Raw genomic sequence first — 23,771 nt, forward strand, 5'->3', positions numbered from 1 at the left:
ACAAAGAGACTGATGCAACAAATTATATAGTACTTGGACGTTATGTTATGGATGGATGCCTAATCCTGTAATATTATGATGCCTCAAGTCAATGTCACATAACTTTAAGTACTTACGTCTTATTTTGTTGAACGTAACGACTTCAATCTTTAAATAATACACTGTTGTTGGGACCGCAGAACTTCTAATATTCATAAAGCATCACCACTATCGACGAAAGGCTACCAGCATTCTATCTTGGATGTTTTTAGTTAGTGGTAAGCGTTCATAATAGAGATTATTTCTAGATCTCTTATTTTTCAGGTTTCTCTTGATTTATTCCCCAATTGTGAACGGATTATTGAATATTAATAGAATAACGCCATTTTCAATACTATAGCTACACTGTGAGCAAATTACACGTAAAATTTGCATTAAAAACACCATTTGAAAAATGTCTAGTTTATTGATGTCAGGCTATAACAGTGTCCAAGTTTGGAAGCCATATAGAAAGATTATACCATCTTAGAGTAGTGAAAGTTACTGCAGCTTGACAGACTCGGTTTATTACTTCAGCCCTATATGCCACTTTTTCTGTGGTGATAATTCCAAATGCTTGAACTGCAACACTTACTCTAACTGGATGTGTTTATGATTTACATGACCTTGGTCGGTTGTCAAGACTTGTTTTCATGTATTCTAAAGCAACATGCAGTGAGAGATATATCGTGAATTCTCGAAGATTCAACGTCTGTATCAGCGAACCTTAGATCGTTCGAGAATTTTTGCAACATCGTGTTCAACCTATTTAAATATTTTTCGCATTTTTCGACATCCACTATAAGGTTGAAAAGCAATGGAGAGACGATGTCTCCTTGTCAAATTAAACAAATTCGCAACGGATCCATCGAATTTTCACTGGGATATATTCAGCTTCTTCATTTGCTGCGAATACATTTACGTGTGTTTATAAATTGGGTGAAATTGAACATTATCTTACCTATACAATCGCGATTCAATCGGTTTGCGGTTTCCGGTAATTAATAGGAGATTATTCCTCGTATTTTATGAAAATTTTAGGTTAAAAACATTTTATTTTCTATCTGAATTAAATAAGAGTAGGTTATATATTATATTGCAACCTATATATTTAACCATATATATTTAATTATATATTTATGATGTTAGACAACATTAGTCAATGTTATATGGGTGTATTAGAGCGGCTATAAATGTAAAAGTCACGAATAAATAAATTAGGCCATATCATAATTGTCTTAATCAACAATATGACTAACCAGCTTAAATAGTTAGGAATGTAATGTAACGTAATTAAACTGTATGACTATGTATTTAATGAGACAATTAGCATCAACATATTCATATATAAATGACTTAGATAAGATAACTTGATAATTTATAGACTTATTCACTAATTAATTGTAGTAAAATATCGCTGGCTGTTTATGAGCCAGTCTCGAAAATTACTAATATATTTTAAACTATTTTCATTGCATAATCTTCATATGTTTGATGATTCATTGATTTTTTTATGTCGAATTTTTTATTATACATTACAAAGTAACTTTGCATATTATTGGCTCAAATCAAAATATCCTGTTTATTATAATTGAATGATATTAATGAATCAGAAGTTTATAATAAAACTAAAGAGGGTGTCCATTGGGATTGTCTATATTTTGGAAGAGTGGGAAGCAATTTTGTATGTGTATGTTTAGCGTGTACTCTACATGCGGGAAGGAAATAAATCGTGGTTTTGTGAATTCGGATTCCGTTATAACAGAGCCAAGGAGATAATTACCTAAATATTTAGTTATTTTAAGTATTTCCCTTACTTTCTAATAATATTCTTCACTTAAACATGAAGATATATTGCACAATTATCATTATCAGATAAGGTTAATTAAAGTTTTAGAGAAAATTTGTTATATTTTTTCTACATTGGATAGAAAAACAATGTAATCTTCAATTAAGAAGCCTGTTTTAACTTAAAAGGTTATGTAAACAATCGAAATTGCAGGTATTGGAACTAGTCCAACAGCACGACATTAAATATTGCTATATAGTTAAAAGTTAACTGTTTTCGCTGGTTTACGTTTTTGCGCTGTAGGTTATGCGAGTGAAAATACATGTAAAACATTTGGAAGCTATTTTAACCTAATATAAAGTCCATTGTTATTACGAATATTTTGTTAATAAATACATAACATTTTTGAATTTAGTTGTATAAATATTAGGCATTCGTAGCGAAATTACTACTGCATAAAAATATGCTACATTAATACATCAAAATGAAGTCATTATACGCATTTTGTGTCATATTACATCTAAAATAATAATATCCATCGCAACTTGGAGATACTGTATGGTTGAAAATTATAAATAAAGGGAGGCTTTGAAATAATTATAAATAACAAGCTCAATTTGTAACGTGACTAAAAACAGTGAAGGTTAAGTTGACCAATATAAGTTTATAGATGGTTACTAGAAGAAAATCGTAAGTAACGAAGACAAGTCAACTGACTAAAATTACTGAATGATTGAAGCAAGAAAAGGAATCAGTTGGGTAAAATCTACATATAGATTAACTTCATAGACACGTCTCATTGTTTGCAAATGATACATTTCTTTTGATTATAGGCTAGCCTTTGGCTATATAAGAGACAACAACATAGTGTCGTAAAATGGCAACTATGAATATCAGGTTGCAAAAACCATGGAAACATAGCTGTACTAAATCATCCGCTGAATTCGGCAGACTTGGCCCCGTTCGAATATCTCGATCGTTGTGATATTATCAGGCTCAAATTGAAGGTAGCAAAATGATGAGGTACTGGATTACTGTATTATTATATGCAATATATCATTTTATTAGTGTCAAATATGTATAAATATTGAAAATGACAATTTTGTTTAGACAAAATATACTATACATTAGGTGCTTCTTTAAAACTCTTCTTCTAAATCTTTTATTGAAAAAAATAAAAAATAAATAAAAATAAAAATATTTCCATAATATCCTACAACTTTTCTCATTTTTTAGGTTGAATTACGATAACATGGCGGTACCATGTCGAAATAAAGATTTGGTTTGGCAGCGATCCAATCATCGATCTATTTCCGCACTTCTTCAGCATTTCAAAACATTTGCGCCACCCGAGATATGGTGCAGCAGTCTGAAGGCGTTATGTCTAGTGGGTAGGCTGCAAGATGACTGTACAAGGCAACACTTTATGGCGATGAAAATTCCGCTCTTTTGCAACTCATGATTATTTACGGTTCCTGTAGTAGATCCACTAAAAAACTCTTCTTCTTTTGAGTAGCAGTAATGAAACCGTGATGTTAGCAGTTCGTACATTGCATTTTCAGTCAAAGTTTGGTAATCATTTCGCCATCTTTTGGATCTTTACTATTGCATATAAAGGTCCGGAAGCAGTTTATTTTTCAATGTGCCTAAAATTTGAAGCCTTGGAATTTTGTTTAAACTTTTTGAAAGAAGAGAATGGAGGATACTATTCTTTGTTATTGACATCAAAATCACCACCTTCAAGCTGTTTAAACCAAAATCGTCAAGTTGTCAGTCATTTCTGAAGCAGATTTCTTCAAGCCAAGCCATAAACTAATGAATGTCGAAGATGTAATTTTGAGCGTTCGATGATTAACGTTTGTATACACTCAGTAACACAATAATACTAATTGGAAAACTGTTATTTTATTTAAAGAAATGTCAAAACCACCAAATTTGACAGTTTGTAATATTGATACCTCGCATTTTCACTAGTAGATCGAAAATTACATATAGATAGATACGTAAGAGATCGATTATCTTCAATTAATACAATTTGTGGTATAGAAAGATGATTAAAGGCAATAGCCAGTAATTTATAGCAAAATGTTGACGATGAGAAGGTGACATCTTATTCAACAATTAGATATGAAAAATATTTTAAGAGGCTTACCTTTTATCATGAAAATATGTCGTTACAAATCTTCTATTAATAAATTTTCACTAATTTTATTTCATTTTAATTAACATAATGATTACATTAATGTATCACTGGCTGTTTGAGTACATAAATATAATTCAATATGGCTGTAAATTTAAATATTATTGGCCTATAACACGCATAGTTCACACTACATTCTTGTATAGCATAATAGTAAGACCTATAAGCTTTAATACTATATAATGTTAAGAAATAATATAAACGAATAACTAAAAACAAAATTTTCAATTAAAATTAAAACTAAATCTTTAATCTATTAAACATGATCTTAGTGAAGAGATGTGATAATTTTAGCCTTACTTATGGATTAATGTTAAAATAATTATTGCTTGTTTTATTAATGAAGAATGTTGTGTTGGTATAATTAAATTATTTTATGGAAAATCAATACATGTGCATTTTTGTATTGATAAAAGTATGTGTCGCCAAGTAACTTGATTAAATCATACTGTTTGTGTAAATTAAAGCCATAATGAATGAAGTAATTGCAGAAACGATGTATTAAGTGTTTTTCTTTTGAATGGCTTTAATTAAATTAATAATCCCCATGCCAAAATTACCTGCACTTTCGCCCGTTCCTGGTGTATTAGGCCTTTCCCTTTCGGATTCGTCCTTCCTCGCCAGTCCCAAGATATTATCGATGGTGTGTCTCGGGCCGGCACCACCACCGACCACCATTTTCAACGGTTTCGCCTCCAGGGCATACCCGAGATAACCGGCGGTATCGTCGACGCAACGTTCCGCATCCATGACCCGCTCGTTCACGACTGATCCCGCTGGACAGGGTGCGAAGCCGTGGGCGGCGGCGGCGGGCGTGGCCCACGCCGTTCTCGGCCAATCGGCGCGCGACCCGCGGACCATCATGGAGTCGGAGGGGTGGGGGCACATCCCCTCCGCGAACAAATTAGGTGTGCGCTACCCGTTTCTGTGATTGCGTCCGGGAAATTGCGTTAAAATAATATTAGGTGTGTACGGGGGGGAGGGGGTGGTACACAGGGGCGACGGTCGGTCGCCCTCGGGGGCGACCCCGCTCTGGAAACTGGTAATTAGGGATGACGGTGTTTATTGCGATGCGGATCGGCGGGACGATTGGGTTAAATCTGTTCGTTCTCCGGGGTAAAACGGTCCGAGGATGTTTGCGTTTCGGCAGAAGGTGTAATTTTGAATATTGCGCTTGGCTCGACACGGTTACTGCTGCTGTTCCTGCGACATATATATAAATTAAACATCCGCCAGCGTCGAAACGACAAAATTCGTGTGGTAATAATAAAAAAAGATTCGTCAAAAGGTTTCGCTAAACAAACCAATCATACCTGATGTTCTGTGGTCGAATAATCAATTTTAAACTTTATTAGTAGCGTCCTGAAATTATACGATAAATTTTGATGAAATTGTTATTATTAACTTAGTTCGGTGAGTTAGTTCTTAATCGTTAAGCGTATCTTCACATATAAGAACTTTAGGCCGAATTTTTTTCCTAAAAATGACAATTCATGTATCAGGCCTATGTATCAATTTTAAAAGATTTATATTTCATATCAACTTCACGTTGAAATCTTACTTAAAGGTTTCACTTTTCAGTGTGTGATTATTTCGTCGAACTGTGAACGAAAATTCCTTTCAGTGCTTTGAAAATGTCCGTGAATTTGTACCGAGTAAATCGCAATTGCGGACAGTTTTACTTTTCACATCAATTTGAAGAAAAAAGGCGGTTGAACGTTTATCGAATGCTATGTGAGGATTTTCTCTATCTATTTCAAAATGTGAATAAGTGATTCGATGTTTTAAGAGTGATCATTTTGACACTAAAATCACAGAGCATTCTGGACAGCCAAAACAAACTTGGGAAAAGCCACCGACTCTGATTGACATGCTTGAGCGAAGCACCTCGCTAATAATTGCTGGGGTATAAATAATCACATAACAATGTTATTCTTTAGTATGACAACGATTGATCACGTGTTTCAAAATCGGGGGAAACATATTTTGAAACACTAAAATGAGAAGTAATACCCCACCTTCAGGCGTTCTTTCTTTCGACTACAACTTCTTCCAGCATAAATATCCTATTTGCGCAGCGTTTCACTACTTATGAAGAAACCAGAAGATGAGTCCATTCGTGGATAGCTTAAAAAGATACATTGGTTCTCTCGTGTTGAAATCCGTAAATGGCCTAAAAGATGTGAAATACTAAAGTACACTGTACTGATATCAAAAGCTAGAGAATCAGTCTGTTTCATATCTCATATTTTAGCAAGAAAAAAGAGTTTAGAGGAATATCGTGAGTATATTATGTATGGGGAATAATATTAATTTTTAATATGACGAAGAGATTGCTATCACATATATGTTATTGTAAGTTAACATATACCTTTTCTGAGTTAAACATCTGCCAGCGTAGAAGACATGTGGTAGAGACAAAATTCATATGGTAATATTTATAAAGAATTTGTCAAAATTTCACTTTCACTAAATATACTAATCATACATGATGTTCTGAGGTCGAGAAATCAACGTTAAACATTATTAATGGCATTCTAAAATTATAACATAAATTTTGATAAAACTCTTATGATTAACTTAGTTAGGTTAGTTAGTTTTTAACGTTAACGTTCGTCGAAGTGCGAACAAAATATTTTTCAGTGCTTTGAATATGTTTGAATTTGTACCAAGCATATCGCATTTGCAGGAACTTTTCCTTTTTACTTCAATTATAAACAAAAGGCTGTCGAATGCTGTGTGAAGATTATGACAACATTTCTTCTTCTATTTCAACATTTGAATACTATTTTCGATATTTTGATTGAAATTATCAGTGATATCTCCTCTAAATTTTGTTCTGTGGCCTCGTTGTGAACTTCGTTGGCTTGCGATAGAGGAACAGAAAATGTTGAAAGAAAAATTATGGTTGTGTAAGTTTTGAAAGTGATGAGTTAATATTGGAGACAAATAGCGTACTAGACAGCTAAAATCGATTACTTCTGATTACTAGTTGTACCGACATATAAGTCGTGATCTGTCTGAGCAGCGATTCACTTATTCTGAAGATATGAATGATACATGGTTCTTTCGAGATAGAATCCATTAAAATTTTGTTAAATTAGTTTGGTTTCAATTAGTCAAAACGCCCTTCTTTTTAAACTTTAAATAGAAATAGAAGCTTTTATCATTTATTCGGTACATTTAATGTAAACTCCATATTTCATTCCTATTAATTGAAATGCATTCGGTATAATTTTAAATGCTTCGGAGTATATTTAGAGGTAGCCGATATTGACACTGATGCCATGTGTTTAGATGCTCGCCTATTTGTTGCTATTTTGGGTATATATTCTATTCTGAGCATGTCTGTATGTGATTGTGTGTATCTAATTGTGTAGCTTTCATTCGATAAACCGGATTAAGTAAGATCTAGTGTCCACATAATAGTCCTAATAGCTAATCAGTCGTTAAACTCTACGAATAGCCAAATACACAGAGATAAAAATATTTCGAATTCAGATCTATATTTTTTACTAAATGTATCTGTTGTTAAAAATCATCATGTAAATACATAGTAAGCTGTTATTTATAGCAGTTTATAGTCACTTTCTCTTTTGCACAATTTCTCATTTTTCAATCAAATGAAATATATGTACCAAGTTAATTTCTATTAATTTAATTATTTAATAATTTGCGAATTGAATGTTGAGGTGAGAAAACAAACTTTTATATCAAAAACTAATGCAATTGGAAAATATGCAATGCAATTCATAAATTATGATGAAATGGCATTTCCGACATATCTTACGATTATTGAGAAGATTATGTACATCAGCATTATTTCATTATGACAATAAATAAGTTGTCACAATAATTCAGGGTTACAGATATGGGTTGCAAAATGCATACTAATCTCACGCATTAGTAACCGAAGGAGATGGAAATAATTATATGGGAGGGTAAAATATTGTCATATATCTCGCATATATGGATTAGATGTATAAGAAAAATTTCATAATTTTTTATTAAATAATAATAATAATAATAATATTAAAAAATAATATAATTTAATTTTATTATTGTTGGTTCTATAAATATAATTTTTATAAATATCTGTATAAGAAAAAACTAAAATTTTTGGATCTAACCTACAGCGTCAATATTAACAAATATTACCAAATATGACCCATGATTAACAGGCTCGATGACTTTTTATTTCTTATACATTATTTTATGTTTCACTAAAAATTATCAATATCATATTATAATTTATTGCTTAATCTAAAGTTAATTATTGTATTTTCTTTGTATATTAGTTTTTATTTATATCTAAAACCAGTACAAATTCTCCTATTAAATGAAGAAAACCTTAATAAGTATATAATCAAAGCTATTCTTTTTTATATCTTCTTCTGAAATAGCATAAAATCAGCGCAGCAAAAGGTTGTTTTTGGGGTTCTACATATTCTGCAGCCATAAAACAATCAATCTTTTAACTATTTAATGCTTAGTTCAGTAACTGCCTTTGCAAGGTTTTGAAGATATTTGTTTGGTTTTATGCCATTACAACAACTAAAGCTTTAATAACGTTATTAAAAAATAAAGGGTTCAGGCTATTTAAGCATATAAATTCCATAGGAAGAAAAGCAAATATTCATAAACTATGAAAATATATTTTCAGTTTTCAGATAACACCTTTGTGGCTACAAAATTGTTTCCAATAAAGTATTTTATATTTGTACAAATAGCTCAAAAATGTTATCAATTGTTATTTGTTCATTTTCATGCAATGTATAAGAGTATAAATATAATAAATATAATATACAAAAATATATGTGAATAAATATATATAAGCATACATGAATAAAGAAACTGTACTGATAAAATATAAAGAGATATATATATTTTTTATTATTTAATTAATCCATTATTACTAGTCGTTTCCGTCTAACTTTCAATTTGTCTTTATGATAACTTAAATATAGGTATATAACTAAGAGGACCATTCAGCCTATCTCAGTCTCTTGTGAAATAATGTTTATACATGTCACTGCTGTATTTTTCAATATATGCACCTACCTACACAACACTACACATGTAGATCACATTAGTGATGGAATGTGTTAGATCTTGAAATCACTTCTATCCCTGTAGTAGTAATTATACTATCTTGTATATTTTAGTACAAAAAGCCTAATCGCTCTTCATATATCCATCCCTTTTTGAATATGATTTCTAAAAGAACTGTAGCCTTTGCACAGTAGCATTCGGAATGCCGAAACTGCAAAAAACCTCCAGACTGTGTACTTATGGACATTACAAAATCATTGTTTCTGTCTTAATAAGTCAATTTATTATTATTTTTAATAGAGTTTCACAATTATAAACCATTATTATATACCATTATATACCATTTCAAACATGAATATACAACCATGTCCAAGCAGGATTTGAATCCACTACTTTTGCAATAATAGGAAGACCATCCTGGCGTCGTAACCATTAAACCAACTATGACGGCTTAAACACAATGAAGTATTTGCTATGACATGTTATGAATCGAAGAACCAATTGATGCCGAGTTCCCGGATGCTGCTCCAGGAAAATCAAGCATCAAGAATTGGTAAGCTAAGTTTAGACGCAGTGAAATGAGCACCGAAGACGGTGAACGCTGTGGACGCACAAAAGAAGTTGTTACCGCCAAAAATGTTTAAAAAATCCACAAAATGATTTTGAATTACTGTAAATTGAAATTGAATGAAATAGAAGACACTCTAAAGATATCAACTGTACGTGTACATCATATCATTCACGAATATTTGGGTATGAGAAAGCTCTGTGCAAAGTGGGTGCCTCGCGAGCTCACTTTTGACCAAAAATAACGACGAGTTGATGATTTGGAGCAGTGTTTGAAGATGATCAAGCGTAATAAATCCGAGTTTTTTTGCGTCGATATGTGACAATGGATAAAATGTGGCTGCATCATTTCACTCCGAAGTCCAATCAACGGTCATCCGAGTGGACTGCACACGATGAACCCGCTCCGAAGTGTAGGAAAACGTAACAGTCGGCTGGCAAGGTTATGACGTCTGTATTTTGGGATGCGCATGGAATAAGTTTCATTGGCTGCCTTGAAAAAGGAAGGACTATCACCAGTAACTATTACATAGCGTTATTGGACCGTTTGAAGGACGAAATCGCCGAAAAACGACCGCATTTGAAGAAATAGAAAGTGCTCCTTCACCAAGACAATGCACCGTATCACAAGTCAGTGAAAACTATGATAAAAATACATGAATGGAAGTTCAAATTGCGTCCTCATCTACCGTATTCTCCAAATCTGGTTCCCAGCGGCTATTTCCTGTTCTCAGATCTCAAAAGAATGCTTGGAAGAAATTTTCATTGAATGAAGAGGTGATCGCTGAAACTGAGGCCTATTTTGTAGCAAAGGAAAAATGCTACTACAAAAATGCAAAAATGGTATCGAAAAGTTGGAGGGTCGCTATAACCAGTGTATCACCCTTGAAGGAAATTATGTCGAATAAAAAAAACCAATTGTGCCAAAAAAATGTGTTTTACTATTGTAGGCGGGGAAAGTTCAATTAACCTGTTAGAGATTTAGTTGATGTAAATATTATATTAAATATATTAAGTAAGAACAATAATTAATTTTTTGAGTACTGTATAAGTATTTTACGTAAAAAGTAAATAAATTATAGATTATTCATCACCAGTGTTTTATAATACATAAAATATGATGTTTACTTTCATAATGTAAAGAGACTAGTTTAATTCTTCGTAACCGCAACAGTCGCAAATTGAAATTGTTGAAAAACTAAGTTAAAAACTCTCTTTTAACTAAGCCATCAATTTGCTCGATTACCTAGCCGTTTTCATCGTTTTTTTCCGCGCCAGAGAAGATGGAGCTGTTAAATTTTTAACAAGCTCCTCGAGAAAGAGAGAGATTGATCCTTCAGAAGGAGAATGAAAAAAAAAACCCTCGGCAACTACATTATTAGGTTTTCTTGTCGGCTCGGGAAGAATAAGCGAAAAAAAACTACAACAACACAAAAACCAATTCCATTATAGACGCAGCATTAAACATGGGGTATGTTTTCGGGGGTTGTTTTCTCTTTCTTTTTCTGTCTCTTTCTGTCGCGCGGTGTCGGGTTTGAGTCGGTCTCTTTCTGTGCAGGCCGTCTCAACCCCCCGCTGTTGCGAATGCTTAATCTGCTTTGCCGGAATGGTGAGGCGTCGAATTGTATATAACGTTCTCACCTTAGCTGGCGAGGATGGGCCATGTATGACTTACCAGGGGTGTAACAGAACGGGGGATAAACCTATGTTATATCTAATATTAAAAAATAGTAAAAATAGTGTAAAATTATCGATATAATTATTTACAATTTAAAAGACTTTGTTAAAATATATTTTATGTTCTAATTAATCAATATTATTTTAAATTAATTACGCCTTCTCTTATATATGCTTAGTACAATCTTAATTTACAAATTAATTAATCACTACTGTTCTGCTGTACTTCCTTAATACATCACTATGTATTTCCCAAATTAAAATAAAACTAATCTACAGAAGCTAAAGTTAAGAATACACTTATACACTAAACAAACTCGTGTGGTTTTGTTCCCTCAAATCCTCTGATTTTTTGGGTCTTGTCCAGTAGCTGTATTGCTTCCACATTGCTGTGATTTAGCAACCGTATTTCATGTTTTTACACGAAATCTTGGATCACTTTGTGTATCCATCTGATTTCGAGGTCATTAATCGTAGAACATTGTTTTTTGGTGTGTTGGATTTCTAGTTGAATTGATGTCTTAGTGCCCCCCCATATTTGCACACCATGGGTTCAAATTGTGAAATTGTGAAAGTGTCAAACATTTCAACGGAAGATAATATATTTAAAAAACTTAAACAGTTTTGCTACTTGCTATCACCTTAACGCTAATCCACAGAAATCTTATGTAGTGAGTTATCCATCATTCAACATTTATTAGTTCGCCGAATAAATCCGTCTTGTTTTGCATCCAATCATCATTTATATATTTGCAAAGCTATCTTAATAGTATAATGCTGACTCTAAAACTGCATTTATTAATATGCATATGAAATTTATATGACGAAATTATACCTGAAAATTATGAAAAAATCAGAATTAATTTTTCTCAACCCATTGTATAAATAGAGTTACATATTCAAAGAGACAAATAGTCTGAACTCACGAAAATATGTCCTAAAAGTAGACATCATCTCTCTTTTCTTTCAAATCGAATAATGCCTAATGGAGCCATTATAATATTTTGGTAAAATAGATGAAAATTTACTTGAAAGTGGAACACAAGCAATTAAAATTTTGAAAAATATTGTATAGTAACTATTGTCCTATCTAATTTATCAAGACATTAATTAATTAGTTAAATAAACTAGTTCAAAAGTCTTGTCCTAATCCAAATAACATGCGGCAATAATAGATATTGGTTAGATGTTTATCATCCAGTTTCATTGCTTAAAATCTGTATAATATTTCAACAAAGAAATATTATCTTAAAAAGACTAGATAAAATTGGCATTGCGAAACACGAAATCTTAATATTTAAATTTATTTTATTTTATTTCAGTAAATGGTAGAATATAAAATTTAAAATTGTTGTCATAATTACAGGAAATAATTATAATTCTTTATGGACTATAAGTTAAATTCAAAGGATTTACAACAGATAATGTTACTGTATATTAAATCGCATCGGGCAGTTTTATAACCAACTTTATGTTGAAGCCGCACTGAGAGGTTGCTTCTCAATAAGTGTTATTTTGTTGAAGTTTGATCAAAACATGTTTTCAGTGTGTTGAGAATATTTATATTGATTAAATCGCATTTACAGGAAATTTACATATTCATTTCAATATGAAGAAAAAGGCGGCTCGAATTGTGTGAATGCTGTAACGAAAATGAATGACAAACATGTTCCATCGATTTCAATATGCGAATACTGGTTCAGATGTTTCAATAGTAGTAACTTTGACACTTAAATAAAGAGAGTTTTGGGCAGTCAAAAAACAAATAAAGACGAGGATTACTCCTTGAAATCATCAAGAGAGATCGCTATCGATTACAATTCATGCATTTGAGTCAAGAACTGCGCAAGAAACAGCCGAATTACAAGAGAAGACACAACAATGTTATAGCATGCCAATGCTCGACTACACGTTAGAAGCCCGGTGAAAACATAATTGGAAATATGAAAATGGGCAGTACTACTCCGCCGTCCGCTAAAGATCTAAATACTTCTGAATACTGACGAATAATGACATATTGGCTCGTGACCTGTTTGAGTTGCGTTTTACTTTTATGAAAATACCAAAAATTCGTGGATAGCCTTAAAATATAGACCGCTATTTTGAGATGAAATCCATAAATTGCCTGAAAAATGGAAAAATGTGGCGGCTATCGATGGACAACATTTTGTATAAAATACATTTTACCAGTTTTTCTCAATAAAGATTCAGATTAAAGAAAAATCCTTTAAAACTAATTTATAGGCCTATATTTACAAAATAATACAAAATTATTTCAGAATATCAAGAAATTATTATAACGATTTAATTCTATTCAATTTTTATTACAATGCACTTACATTATAACTAGGGTAACTTGATATTTACCTGTTAAAATGTTTATCTACATTTAACAAGAACAATAATGTATAAAAACTACAATACAGATTCGAAATTTAGATTTCGAAGCATGATGACTATCGAGCCTTCAGTTGTAAATTGTGCGATGGTAAACCAGGCAAATCCAAAGAGTTTAAAAATTAATCACATTAATCATATCATATGTTACATCAGACGATAGATTTGAATGAATGCTGAATTCTGAATTATAAAGTTTTATCCACATCTTTATACTTAGCAGCCAAAATTGCTCGCTCAATTAACTATTTGTTATTTGCGCGGTTAGCAATGACGTTTGGAAATACTTTGCTGATGAGCTTTTCTATCTATGAAACGAATTTGCAAAAATTCTGAGGAAATGAAATCAATCCGCTCGATTCATCGACAGGAACACGGTCTTTGCCGATAGTCAGCAAATGCTTGGAGAAATATTCAGCATATGCGTCGTTCAATAGTGTAACTCTCATGTTTGCTGTCAGCTGAAGTTCTGTACATAGCGCCACAAATTTAATGATTTGAAGCAAGAGTTTATTTCATCGGCAGCAGTCGATCTTGGAATGACAGGCAGTGTTTGGCGCAAATCACCATATAGTAAAATCATAGGACCAGCAGAGAACTTTAAAGTTTGATCACGAGCTTCCAGTGCGCATTTGTGCGCTATTGTGAATTCATCCCAGATGATTATTTTTAAGGCTACTAAAATATTTTGCAATATTACACGTCGGTTGTTCAATAGTTTGAAGATTTAGAAGCACGCGACGCTCTTCTTGTGCAATTTATTGTTGTTGATCAATTAATTGATTTGCAATGTTCCGTAACCTAATTCTATTACGACTCCGTTAGAAAAGTTTAGACCTTCTCGGTCGCGACATTTTTAATAATAATTAATAATAATTCCCACACAATTATTTTTAAAGCATATCATAGACAACTTTCACGATGTAAAGACCAATAGATCAGATAGTTTCTCTTTGACTGACTTCCTGACTTTGTTTCATATATTAAATAAATAAATAAAATAAAATATACAAAAGTATATAATAAAGATAAGAAGAAATATCTATGGATCTTCTTATCTATATAATTCCTTCTTCTATATTAGCATATATGAAATCCATACGTTTGTCTGAATGTTAAATAATGCTTAAAATTTGTTTTATATTACGAGAGGATTGAACTGAACGAAAGTTTTCGGGATAGACAACCATTAGTTGCAATTTAACGGCATCAGCTCATGATACAGATGATGTTCTGTCTGTAGTACGCCCTTGCCGATGTTCCGGGTTGGCCTCCCGCAGTTCTGCGACCGGTCTCCGCGTTGTTTACGCTTCATATCGGCGGCGTTCGAGTCCCATTATCAGGTAACAATGCGCCCCTCGAGCCCCTTGTGTACGTGACAGCATCGTTTTACCACAAAGCCACTTAATCCCGCTAATGATCTGTTTTGGACTAGTTGAGACGATAATATGACCAGGGGCGTACGTGAAACCAACGAAACTTTTCATTTTTTACTTTATGCCTGCAATTTTTATAAATCAATATGTCTACTTCATTGTATCTATTTTATGTTATAAGCTTATTTAACCCAAAAATTCGCTGAAAGGAACTCATTTAATGAGAAAAGTAAACAAAAGTAATTAAAATAGAGGATAATATACTAGCTAATTGGAAGAGAATCACAATTGTTCACAACCAGAATACTATTATAACAGACATACATACATTAAATCTTACATGGACCTAAGGAATTTGATTATGGAGATGCATCGCGAAAAGTAATCTAATTATAATACAGTTTTTACGGAACAAAGTCCTAAGAAGCATAGTAAACGCACTCAGATACTATAGAATATTTTTTAAAATGTATTTATTATATTGTTGCCAGTCGGCATCCTACAATTTGTCTTTACATTAACTTAAATGTAGGTACAATGTGCGGCAAAAGTCCCGTTACCATTTTGATTTCCTAGAACTTTGCCCAAAGGAAAGATCAATAAGTTTGGTTTTCAAAAAAAGATTATTTGGTCTTTACATATTTTTTCGTTATGAATGAAAAATTATATCGGTGACCGTGATTCCCTATGCAAGTTTCAGCTCTTTTTAAAACATTTTTCATGATATCCTGCAACAATTGAGGCTGACTTTCTTCAATTTCGTGACGAATATGTTCTTTAAGATGTTGAATCGTTTGGGGCTTATTCATATTCAACTGTTGATTTTAAAAAACCCCATAAGAAGTCTGTTGCTGTTAAATCCTGAGATCTGGCTGTCCATGCTAAATAGCCACTTCACGAAATTAGTCATCGTGGAAAAATTTTATTTAATAATTGAATTGTTGCACAAGCTGTGTGTGCTGTGGCCCCATCTTGCCGAAACCGCATGTCCTCTAGTCCTTACTATTACATTTCAGGCACAATCATGTCTTGGTACCGTTCAACAGTAACAATAATGGCAATATCTTGGTCATTTTCGAAAAAATAGGGACCAATGACATTTCCAGCATGAATACCACACTATACAGTTGTTTTTAGTGGATGCAATGATGTTTCATGAAATAATTGAGGATTCTGTGTTCTCCGAAACCGACTGTTCTGTTTACTGACATGGCCACTGAGAGGGGAGAAAATGGGCTTCATTGCTCATTATCAATTTAGACGAAAACTCTTCAATTTCAGCAGACAGCCTTAGTATGGCATTACTGTACTCAACTCGTTGATCAGGATCTATCGGTAGCAATTTTTAGACTAATTGAATTTTGTACGGGAGCATTTTCAAATCAGTTTTATAAATTCGTCTTATATTGCGTGCAGAAATGTATAACTATAAACTATGTCTCCGAATTTATGTTTCTGGAGACTGCAAATCTCTCGCGCACCAGAGTCTGGACAATTAGGATATTTTTGACGCATTTTCGGCTGACGATTATTTTCAATAAATATCGCCACAAGAACGAGCAAAAATATTAGCAATATTATATTTTATCCACAACAATTTATACAACACAATGGTAAAATCGAAGCTAAGCTAAACGTCATATAAACAAGATGGCGCGCAATCAAAATGGTAGCGGGAGTTCTGCCGCACCTATTCTCCAACAAGGAGTACCCAGTGGCCCTATCTTAGGCTCTGGAGTATTAATGTTTATGCTTTAATACTAATGTTTTTTTATTAAATATATCTCACTACAGTACCCTACAGAAGATGAAATTGTTTAAAACTTTTAGAGTCTGTGCCCTGTTCTGGTTTAATCTAAGAGTTCTAGTACTTCGATATTGAAATAAGAATAGAGCCTGTCTTATATATCCTTGCAATCATCTTTATATCCTGGGTGACAGTCGGTATCTGTAGGTCTCAATGTAAGTAGTCAGTCCTGTACTATCACGGTGCACCTAGAATACTTCTCAGAACTTTCAGGACCATATTTGAATTCCGTATGTCCATATATATTTAAATACTAGATTGAATTCTAATTAACCAATACATTTACCTATATTTTAAGAAATTATAGGACTGATTAGTTACACCGAAACTTTCAAATACTTACTGCCAATCAAGAGAATCACAGGGAGACATGGGGAGGATATTGGATAACACCAGAACAGGACACATACTGAAAATAATCAAACCCTTTGATATTAAATACTGTAATTAAATAGTGTTAAATAATGTACTTAAGTAGTGTACATTTTAGAGAAAAAACAGAAGACTTAGTACATAAACATCATGAGACTAGAAATTAAGTTAATGTAAAGACAAATTGTAGGTTAGTTGGCAATCACTAGTAACAATTTAACAAATAATTTAAATAATATTATCAAATATTCAAATACTGAGCTTTAATACTTACAATGGAAAATGTTACTCATAATTTTGTATTGTGCTTCACATTATATGGGACTTACATGGAATTCTGAGGATGAGAAAGGGAATATTAATTTAAAATTATACATCATTATGAATTATCGTATATCATTAATGAATGTTCTTGCTATATCCAGTAGAAAAATACGGGTTGCTATAGTTGCTTTTTGGGGGGGTTATAATAATGCTTGCTAGTGGATTTAGCATGTTAAAAGTACATTAAAATAACATGATAAATTTGCGCGACCATTGTCGTCAATAGAATACTCAAATGGACTAGAACTTAATACATCTTAATACCTCGAAATCTGTCCATAATAATTTTACATTGCGGCCAAATGACAAAAATCTAGTTATATCAGTTGATATAACTAGATTGATGCCTGATTCCTTAAGCAGAATCAGTTATATACCTTGGCAACTATTTTGATGGTAGTTAAAATTTTATATATCATGTTAAACAAAAGGCAGAGAACATCAGACTCAAAATTAAGCAACTGTAACGATTAATCGAAAGATACTCTCAACTTAAACTCTAGGCCTAAATTCAAAGATATTATTTTGGTCGTTCAATCATAAAGTCATTTTGAATTTATGAGGCTGCATTAAAGCATCAAACCAACTAGTAATCGTGCACTGCCAAATCAAAGGTCTACTATTAATTACCAATGCTTATCGGTACGTAACTAACGAAGAGCTTCACGATGACTCGGAATTGAATGGATTTACGAATTTATCCAAGATATCGCCTTAATACATGAAATAAGTTTACTAAATACAGCTACTGAACAGCTCGCAGGCAATCTTTACCTTACACTGGCACTGCACCAAACCGTAGAAGTTTAGCATTGCTGAAATCCACCTGAACATAGATAGTCTGACAGAATTTCTGAGAATATGAACATATTATGAACAAGTAGTCTAATATTTAAATTAAATAAAAATGCATTATAGTGTTTACATTATGTTATTAATAGTCTAAGCATAGCTAATTAACTTTAATATAGCTGTTCTAAAAGACATAAAAAGCTTTAAGAGGCCGACGGTTGAAAAATATATAAAATACAGAAAATATACTCTTATCTTATATGTTCGATAAATGTTCGATAAATATTCGAAAAGACGCCATCATAAAATTGTAATAAAATTGTCGAATAAATGTAATTTTGTATCAACATCATGTTTGAAAGAATTTGTTGATGTTGATAATCGGTTGCTGGTAGTAGAGTATCATATAGTGAACTGAAATTATTATGACCGGTTGCAAATTTTAACAGCAAATTTAGATTTAAAGACAAGTCATGTCGCGGAAGGTCGAAAAGATATAAAGACAAGTATTGAAAAGCCTTGCAAACAATATTGCTATAGATTGAGAGTGATTAACCGCTAAAAAATTATGAATCTGGGTGTAAAATCTGTACAAATCTACAAGAAAAGGTTTAAACGATGTCATGCCATTTACGTCAAATATTAGTTTATCTGATTCTAATTATTTTTAAGCAAAAACCTATAGAATCAAATAAGAATATTCCGACATAGTAAGTGAATGCTACCAGAAAGATGTGAAAAATAAGAGTTAGTAATCAAATTATTTTAGTATAATGATATTATCCTCAACAAAATGGAGATCGAAAATGCAGATTTTAGATTGCCAAGCGTGTTTTAGTGAATTTAAAAAAAAGAGAAAAAATCTCTGAAGAAAGCTGTACACATATATTTTTTATAATATCTTGTATTCATCAATAATAAAATTATAATAACTTATAGCTATAGTTTACACTAAAGGTATATACTAGTTGATTTGAATTTTTAGTGCAACCCCATATTTTCATCCCATAGATCCAAATTGGTTTTATGATTGTCTTATAGATCAACCTCTTTGATTTTAGATCAAGTTCAAAGAGTTCTTGAATCTTCTGACTAACCACTATAGTTGTTTTATTTTGCTTCCAATGTGTTTTGATTTTTGTCTAACATGATGTTGTACACATATATATGATATTATTTACTCAAATATATAATAAATGCTGAAATTGCTGGAAGACTCCAAGATGTCAAATCAAGGATAGTATGATTAACGACTACTAAAACATTATTCGTATTCTAACGTTTACGACTTATTATCTGATAAAAACCAATAGCTAGAGATTGAGAATATATCTTGAACAAAATATAAGGTTACGTTTGTTTCACAATAAATTCTAAATAGAAATGGTCTATACAAGACACTTTTTAAATGTTATATATATAAGTTATCGGCTTAAATTTGTTATTACAACAATTTTGTTACATATAACGATATCTGATTACACATTGTTATTCGCCCCCCACAATAACCACAATCCCCCTCTTATTAAATAGAGATAAAAGACCTCAATATATAACAACTCGTGTTTAAATCCAATGTTTAAGACCAATCTTCTACTATAATTTGCAACGCCTAACAGGGTAAGATTTCCCCATGAAAATTAGATCAACGACGCTGGACCATGCTGAAGGCTCCCCTCTCTATTTGCCCCCCGCAGAAACGCGTCCTTTCATCCCCTCTTCCCGGGGTCCAGTAACTCAATATAAAAAACCCACCCACAACAAATGTCGCTGGCGTCTGACTCGATAAAACAGCATAAAACAAACCTAATTGTATTCAAAAAGTCATTAGAGGGCGCTAATGTCGCAAGGCCCGTTCGTCCACGCTTAGAATCCCCCTTTGCCCTTCTTGATTTACCCGCGGCTCGGCTGTAACGGACTATAGAGGGTTCATTTCGATTTAATTTGGGAATATAGTGGGATACCGGGTGGTGAATTAGGCCGTAGACAAGCACTTAGTTAAAGCTATTGGAACTAAACGATTCATTGAGAATTTTCGTATGTTTTGCTTCGTATTAAGACTCAATGTTGTTGTTCACAATATATCTACTAATTTAATTATATTACGTGGATAAATTAGTTTCATATTTACATATATACAATATTTTCATATTTAGTTATTCTTTTGTAATTCAGCAAGATTTATCTCAAATCATCAATAAATTAACTTTATTAATGTTAATTAACAAAGCGGTAAGATGATATAATAATATATAACTAATAAATAATAATAATATATAACAAATAATATACTTAGGAATCAATCAACTGAAAAGTTAACATTAATGAAAATAACATTATTTTTCTATACAATCTCCTTCTATTGCAAAACATCTTAGTAATTATTACATATTTTTTGTTTAATAAAACTAGTTTTTTACTAATCATATTTAGAGAATTGAAAATAACATCAATCAGAGCGAGCTATGTGCGGAGAATAATATGAATATTGAAATAATTTTTATATAAGTTCACTGATTTTAGTAAATTATTTGAGTTGCGGATATCGTATAGATCGAAATGATATTTTATGAAATATATTCTTATGAAATGTATAACATTAAAATTTTCTTAGTCTCCAGGTTCTTATTCAAACTGTTAAAGAAAACAATAATGTCAGTTAAGCTTAATTGAATAACCTGTCAGGTAGCTATATATTGCAATAGATTGCATTATTGCTTGCAATAAACATGGATGGAATCAGGGGTTCAAGATAAGTACTAATTTTTTTTGTAGTATTAAGTAGCTTAAATCATTTTCTGGTGATGACAAATAATACTTTATATGTAACCTCACGATTATCGATTCAAAATTAGTTGGTTAGTCGGAATCTCCAAACTTGAGTTAGAATAGAAGATAATGGTTAATCAATCATTTATAAAACCTATTTGGATTTATGACGCTACACTAAAATATAAAACCAATAATCCAACGATGCCAAAACAAAGTTCTTCGATTAATTACCAATGGTTATCGATACACAACCAACGAAGAACTACACCATGACCTCCAAATCAAATGGAGTTTCATTTAATTTGGGAAATACATACCTATATATATATATATATATATATATATATATATATATAGATCAATTAAAAACTTAAAAATTTTTCCAACAAAGGATTAATAAATTAAAACTATTTTTTTATTATTATCTAATACAATGTTAATAGTTGTTTCCGTCTAACCTACAATTTGTCTTTGTAATAACTTAAATCTAGGTATTTAACTAGGAGGACCCATTGGCCCTATCTCAGTCTCTGGTGAAATAATGTTTATACATGTCACTGCTGAATTTTTTAATATATGAACCTCACTACACAACAGTACACAGACGGTTTGATTCTTTTTTTGCAATATTTCAATATTAGTATGAGAATGGAGTCTTTCCTCATGCCCCCCTGCAGTTCTCTTGATTTCTTGACTGACTGTCGGTAGATGAAAGTTTCGATGTAGGTAATCAGTCTTATAGTATTTGGGTGCAACCACAATACCTCTCAGGACTTTATTCTGAAAATTTTGTATTTTCTTTATGTTAATCTTTGCATGTTCCCCATAATTGAACTCCGTATGTCCATATAGGTTTTAGTATTTTCTCATTTAATAACAATTTATTATGTACTGAAAATTGTTATTTTTTTCCAATTAGCCAGCACATTTTCCTATAATTCAATTCCAGTTCTTTTCTTTTCCTCTTTATATGGTCATTCCAACGAAGTTTTGCATCGAGATTCATTCCGAGATATATAGCGTTATTGCTATATGAAATGATACTATTATTTAATGTTATTGGTGTTTGTACGGTCTGTTTATAGGTGATCTGCACATGTACAGATTTACTTTCATCAATTCTTATTTTCCTTAAGCCTGTGTCCAATTACTTATATTGTCACTTGCTTGTTGTAATTTTCGTGAAGCTTCTTCACTATTGTCTCTGACAGCTACAATCACAGTATCATCAGCAAATGTTGCCATCGTAATATTCTCTAATTGTAGTATATCACAAGTGTAGAGTAGATAAAGCCTTGGTCCCAGTACAGTTCCTTGTGGTACACATGCTTTATTGCTTCTCCTTTTATAGTAGAGTAAGCTTCTTCTTGTTTGACTCTACACATTCTAGTTGTAATGTATGATATTAATAGGTCGGTGTGTTGTTTTGGCAACATTTTTTATAGTTTATGAACAAGGCTTTCATTCCAAACCTTATCGAAGGCTTATGCTACATCTAAAAATATAGCTAAGCATACTTTTTTACTTTCGTGGGGCTTTTTCAATAACATCTGTTATTCTGTGGACCTGGTCAATTGTTGTATGCTTGTTAATAAACCCAAATGGTGTGTTGGTATTAGGTTTTTTCTCTCTATGATCGGTTTAATTCTTTTTAACAGGAATTGATTCAGCAATAGCAGTGATATAGGTCCATAGTTTTTTATTTTGTTTGCTGACTTTCCAGGTTTTGGGATCATTATAATTTCCACCATCTTCCAAATGCCTGGGACATGTTTTAATTTAAATACTGTATAGATTAAGTCGGTGAGTTTTATAATTGCCTTTCTTAGTAGTTTTTATTAATTTAATTCTCCTGTTATTAAATCGTAGCCTGGTGATTTCCTGGGGTTAAGGTCAGTTTTAATAACTTTGGTTAACTCTTTAGGCGTGACTAATTCAAACATAGAATTTTCAGCTTCTATGTCCGGCAAATTATGTTTAATATTAATTTCGTTTGGTTTGAAAGTTTTTTCTATATATTCAGCAAATGCTTCTGCTTTTTGGTGATTGTCACATGCCCAATTCCCACATAGGTCTCTTATACGTGGACTGTGTAGACATGAGCGCTTTAGATATTTTGTGGCTTTCCAGAGTGGGTAATAAATTTCTCTATCGTCAGTTAAATTTCTCACATAGTCATTTATGGTTTTGTTTTTAATTTCCAGTATTTCTATTTTCAGTCTTTGGGTTGTATTGTTTGAACTATTTTTATTTTCAGGTCTTCTGTTTTGCTGCCATTTTTTTCGTAATTTACGTTTTTCAGCTACATTTCCCTTCACAGCTTTTGGATAATTAATTCCTTTAGTTGTACTCTTAATTTCTGAAGTATTATTTTAAGCAGCTTGTTGAACATCTACTACGAATTTTTCTGCTTCAAGATTTAGTTGTTCAGTTGTCTTGAGGGGTACATCTAGTTGAATGCGTTTGTTCAATTCTTCAGCAAACCTATCCCAGTCTGTTCTCTTGTTTGTTAACTTTGGGTTTCTTCCTTTTCTTATTATATTTTCGTTCAACGTCAGAATCACTGGCATATGATCTGACCTTAGCTCAAAATTTTTTTCTACTATTATATAGTTGGATGTTATGTTT

At 32.1% G+C, this 23,771-nt stretch overlaps 1 protein-coding gene across 2 annotated transcripts in view; it reads right to left on the reverse strand.

Annotated features, from left to right (window-relative positions):
- The window catches only part of LOC143196022 (retinal homeobox protein Rx1), a 115,995-nt gene that overhangs the window by 61,641 nt on the left and 30,583 nt on the right, over positions 1-23,771 (reverse strand). The window contains exon 1 of one of the 2 annotated variants that reach the window (XM_076403603.1): positions 4,568-4,787. The exons of the other annotated variant lie outside the window; for it this stretch is intronic. Coding sequence (XP_076259718.1) covers positions 4,568-4,757 — 190 coding nt within the window. The 5' untranslated portion in view covers positions 4,758-4,787. Of the gene's footprint in view, positions 1-4,567; positions 4,788-23,771 lie in introns of those variants that run through there. 2 annotated transcript variants of the gene reach the window in all.

Source organism: Rhynchophorus ferrugineus, unplaced genomic scaffold (assembly GCF_030347505.1).
Source record: "Rhynchophorus ferrugineus isolate W39M unplaced genomic scaffold, kcgeb_rfMv2 rfM4, whole genome shotgun sequence".
In the NCBI taxonomy this organism is placed as follows: Eukaryota; Metazoa; Arthropoda; class Insecta; order Coleoptera; family Curculionidae; genus Rhynchophorus; species Rhynchophorus ferrugineus.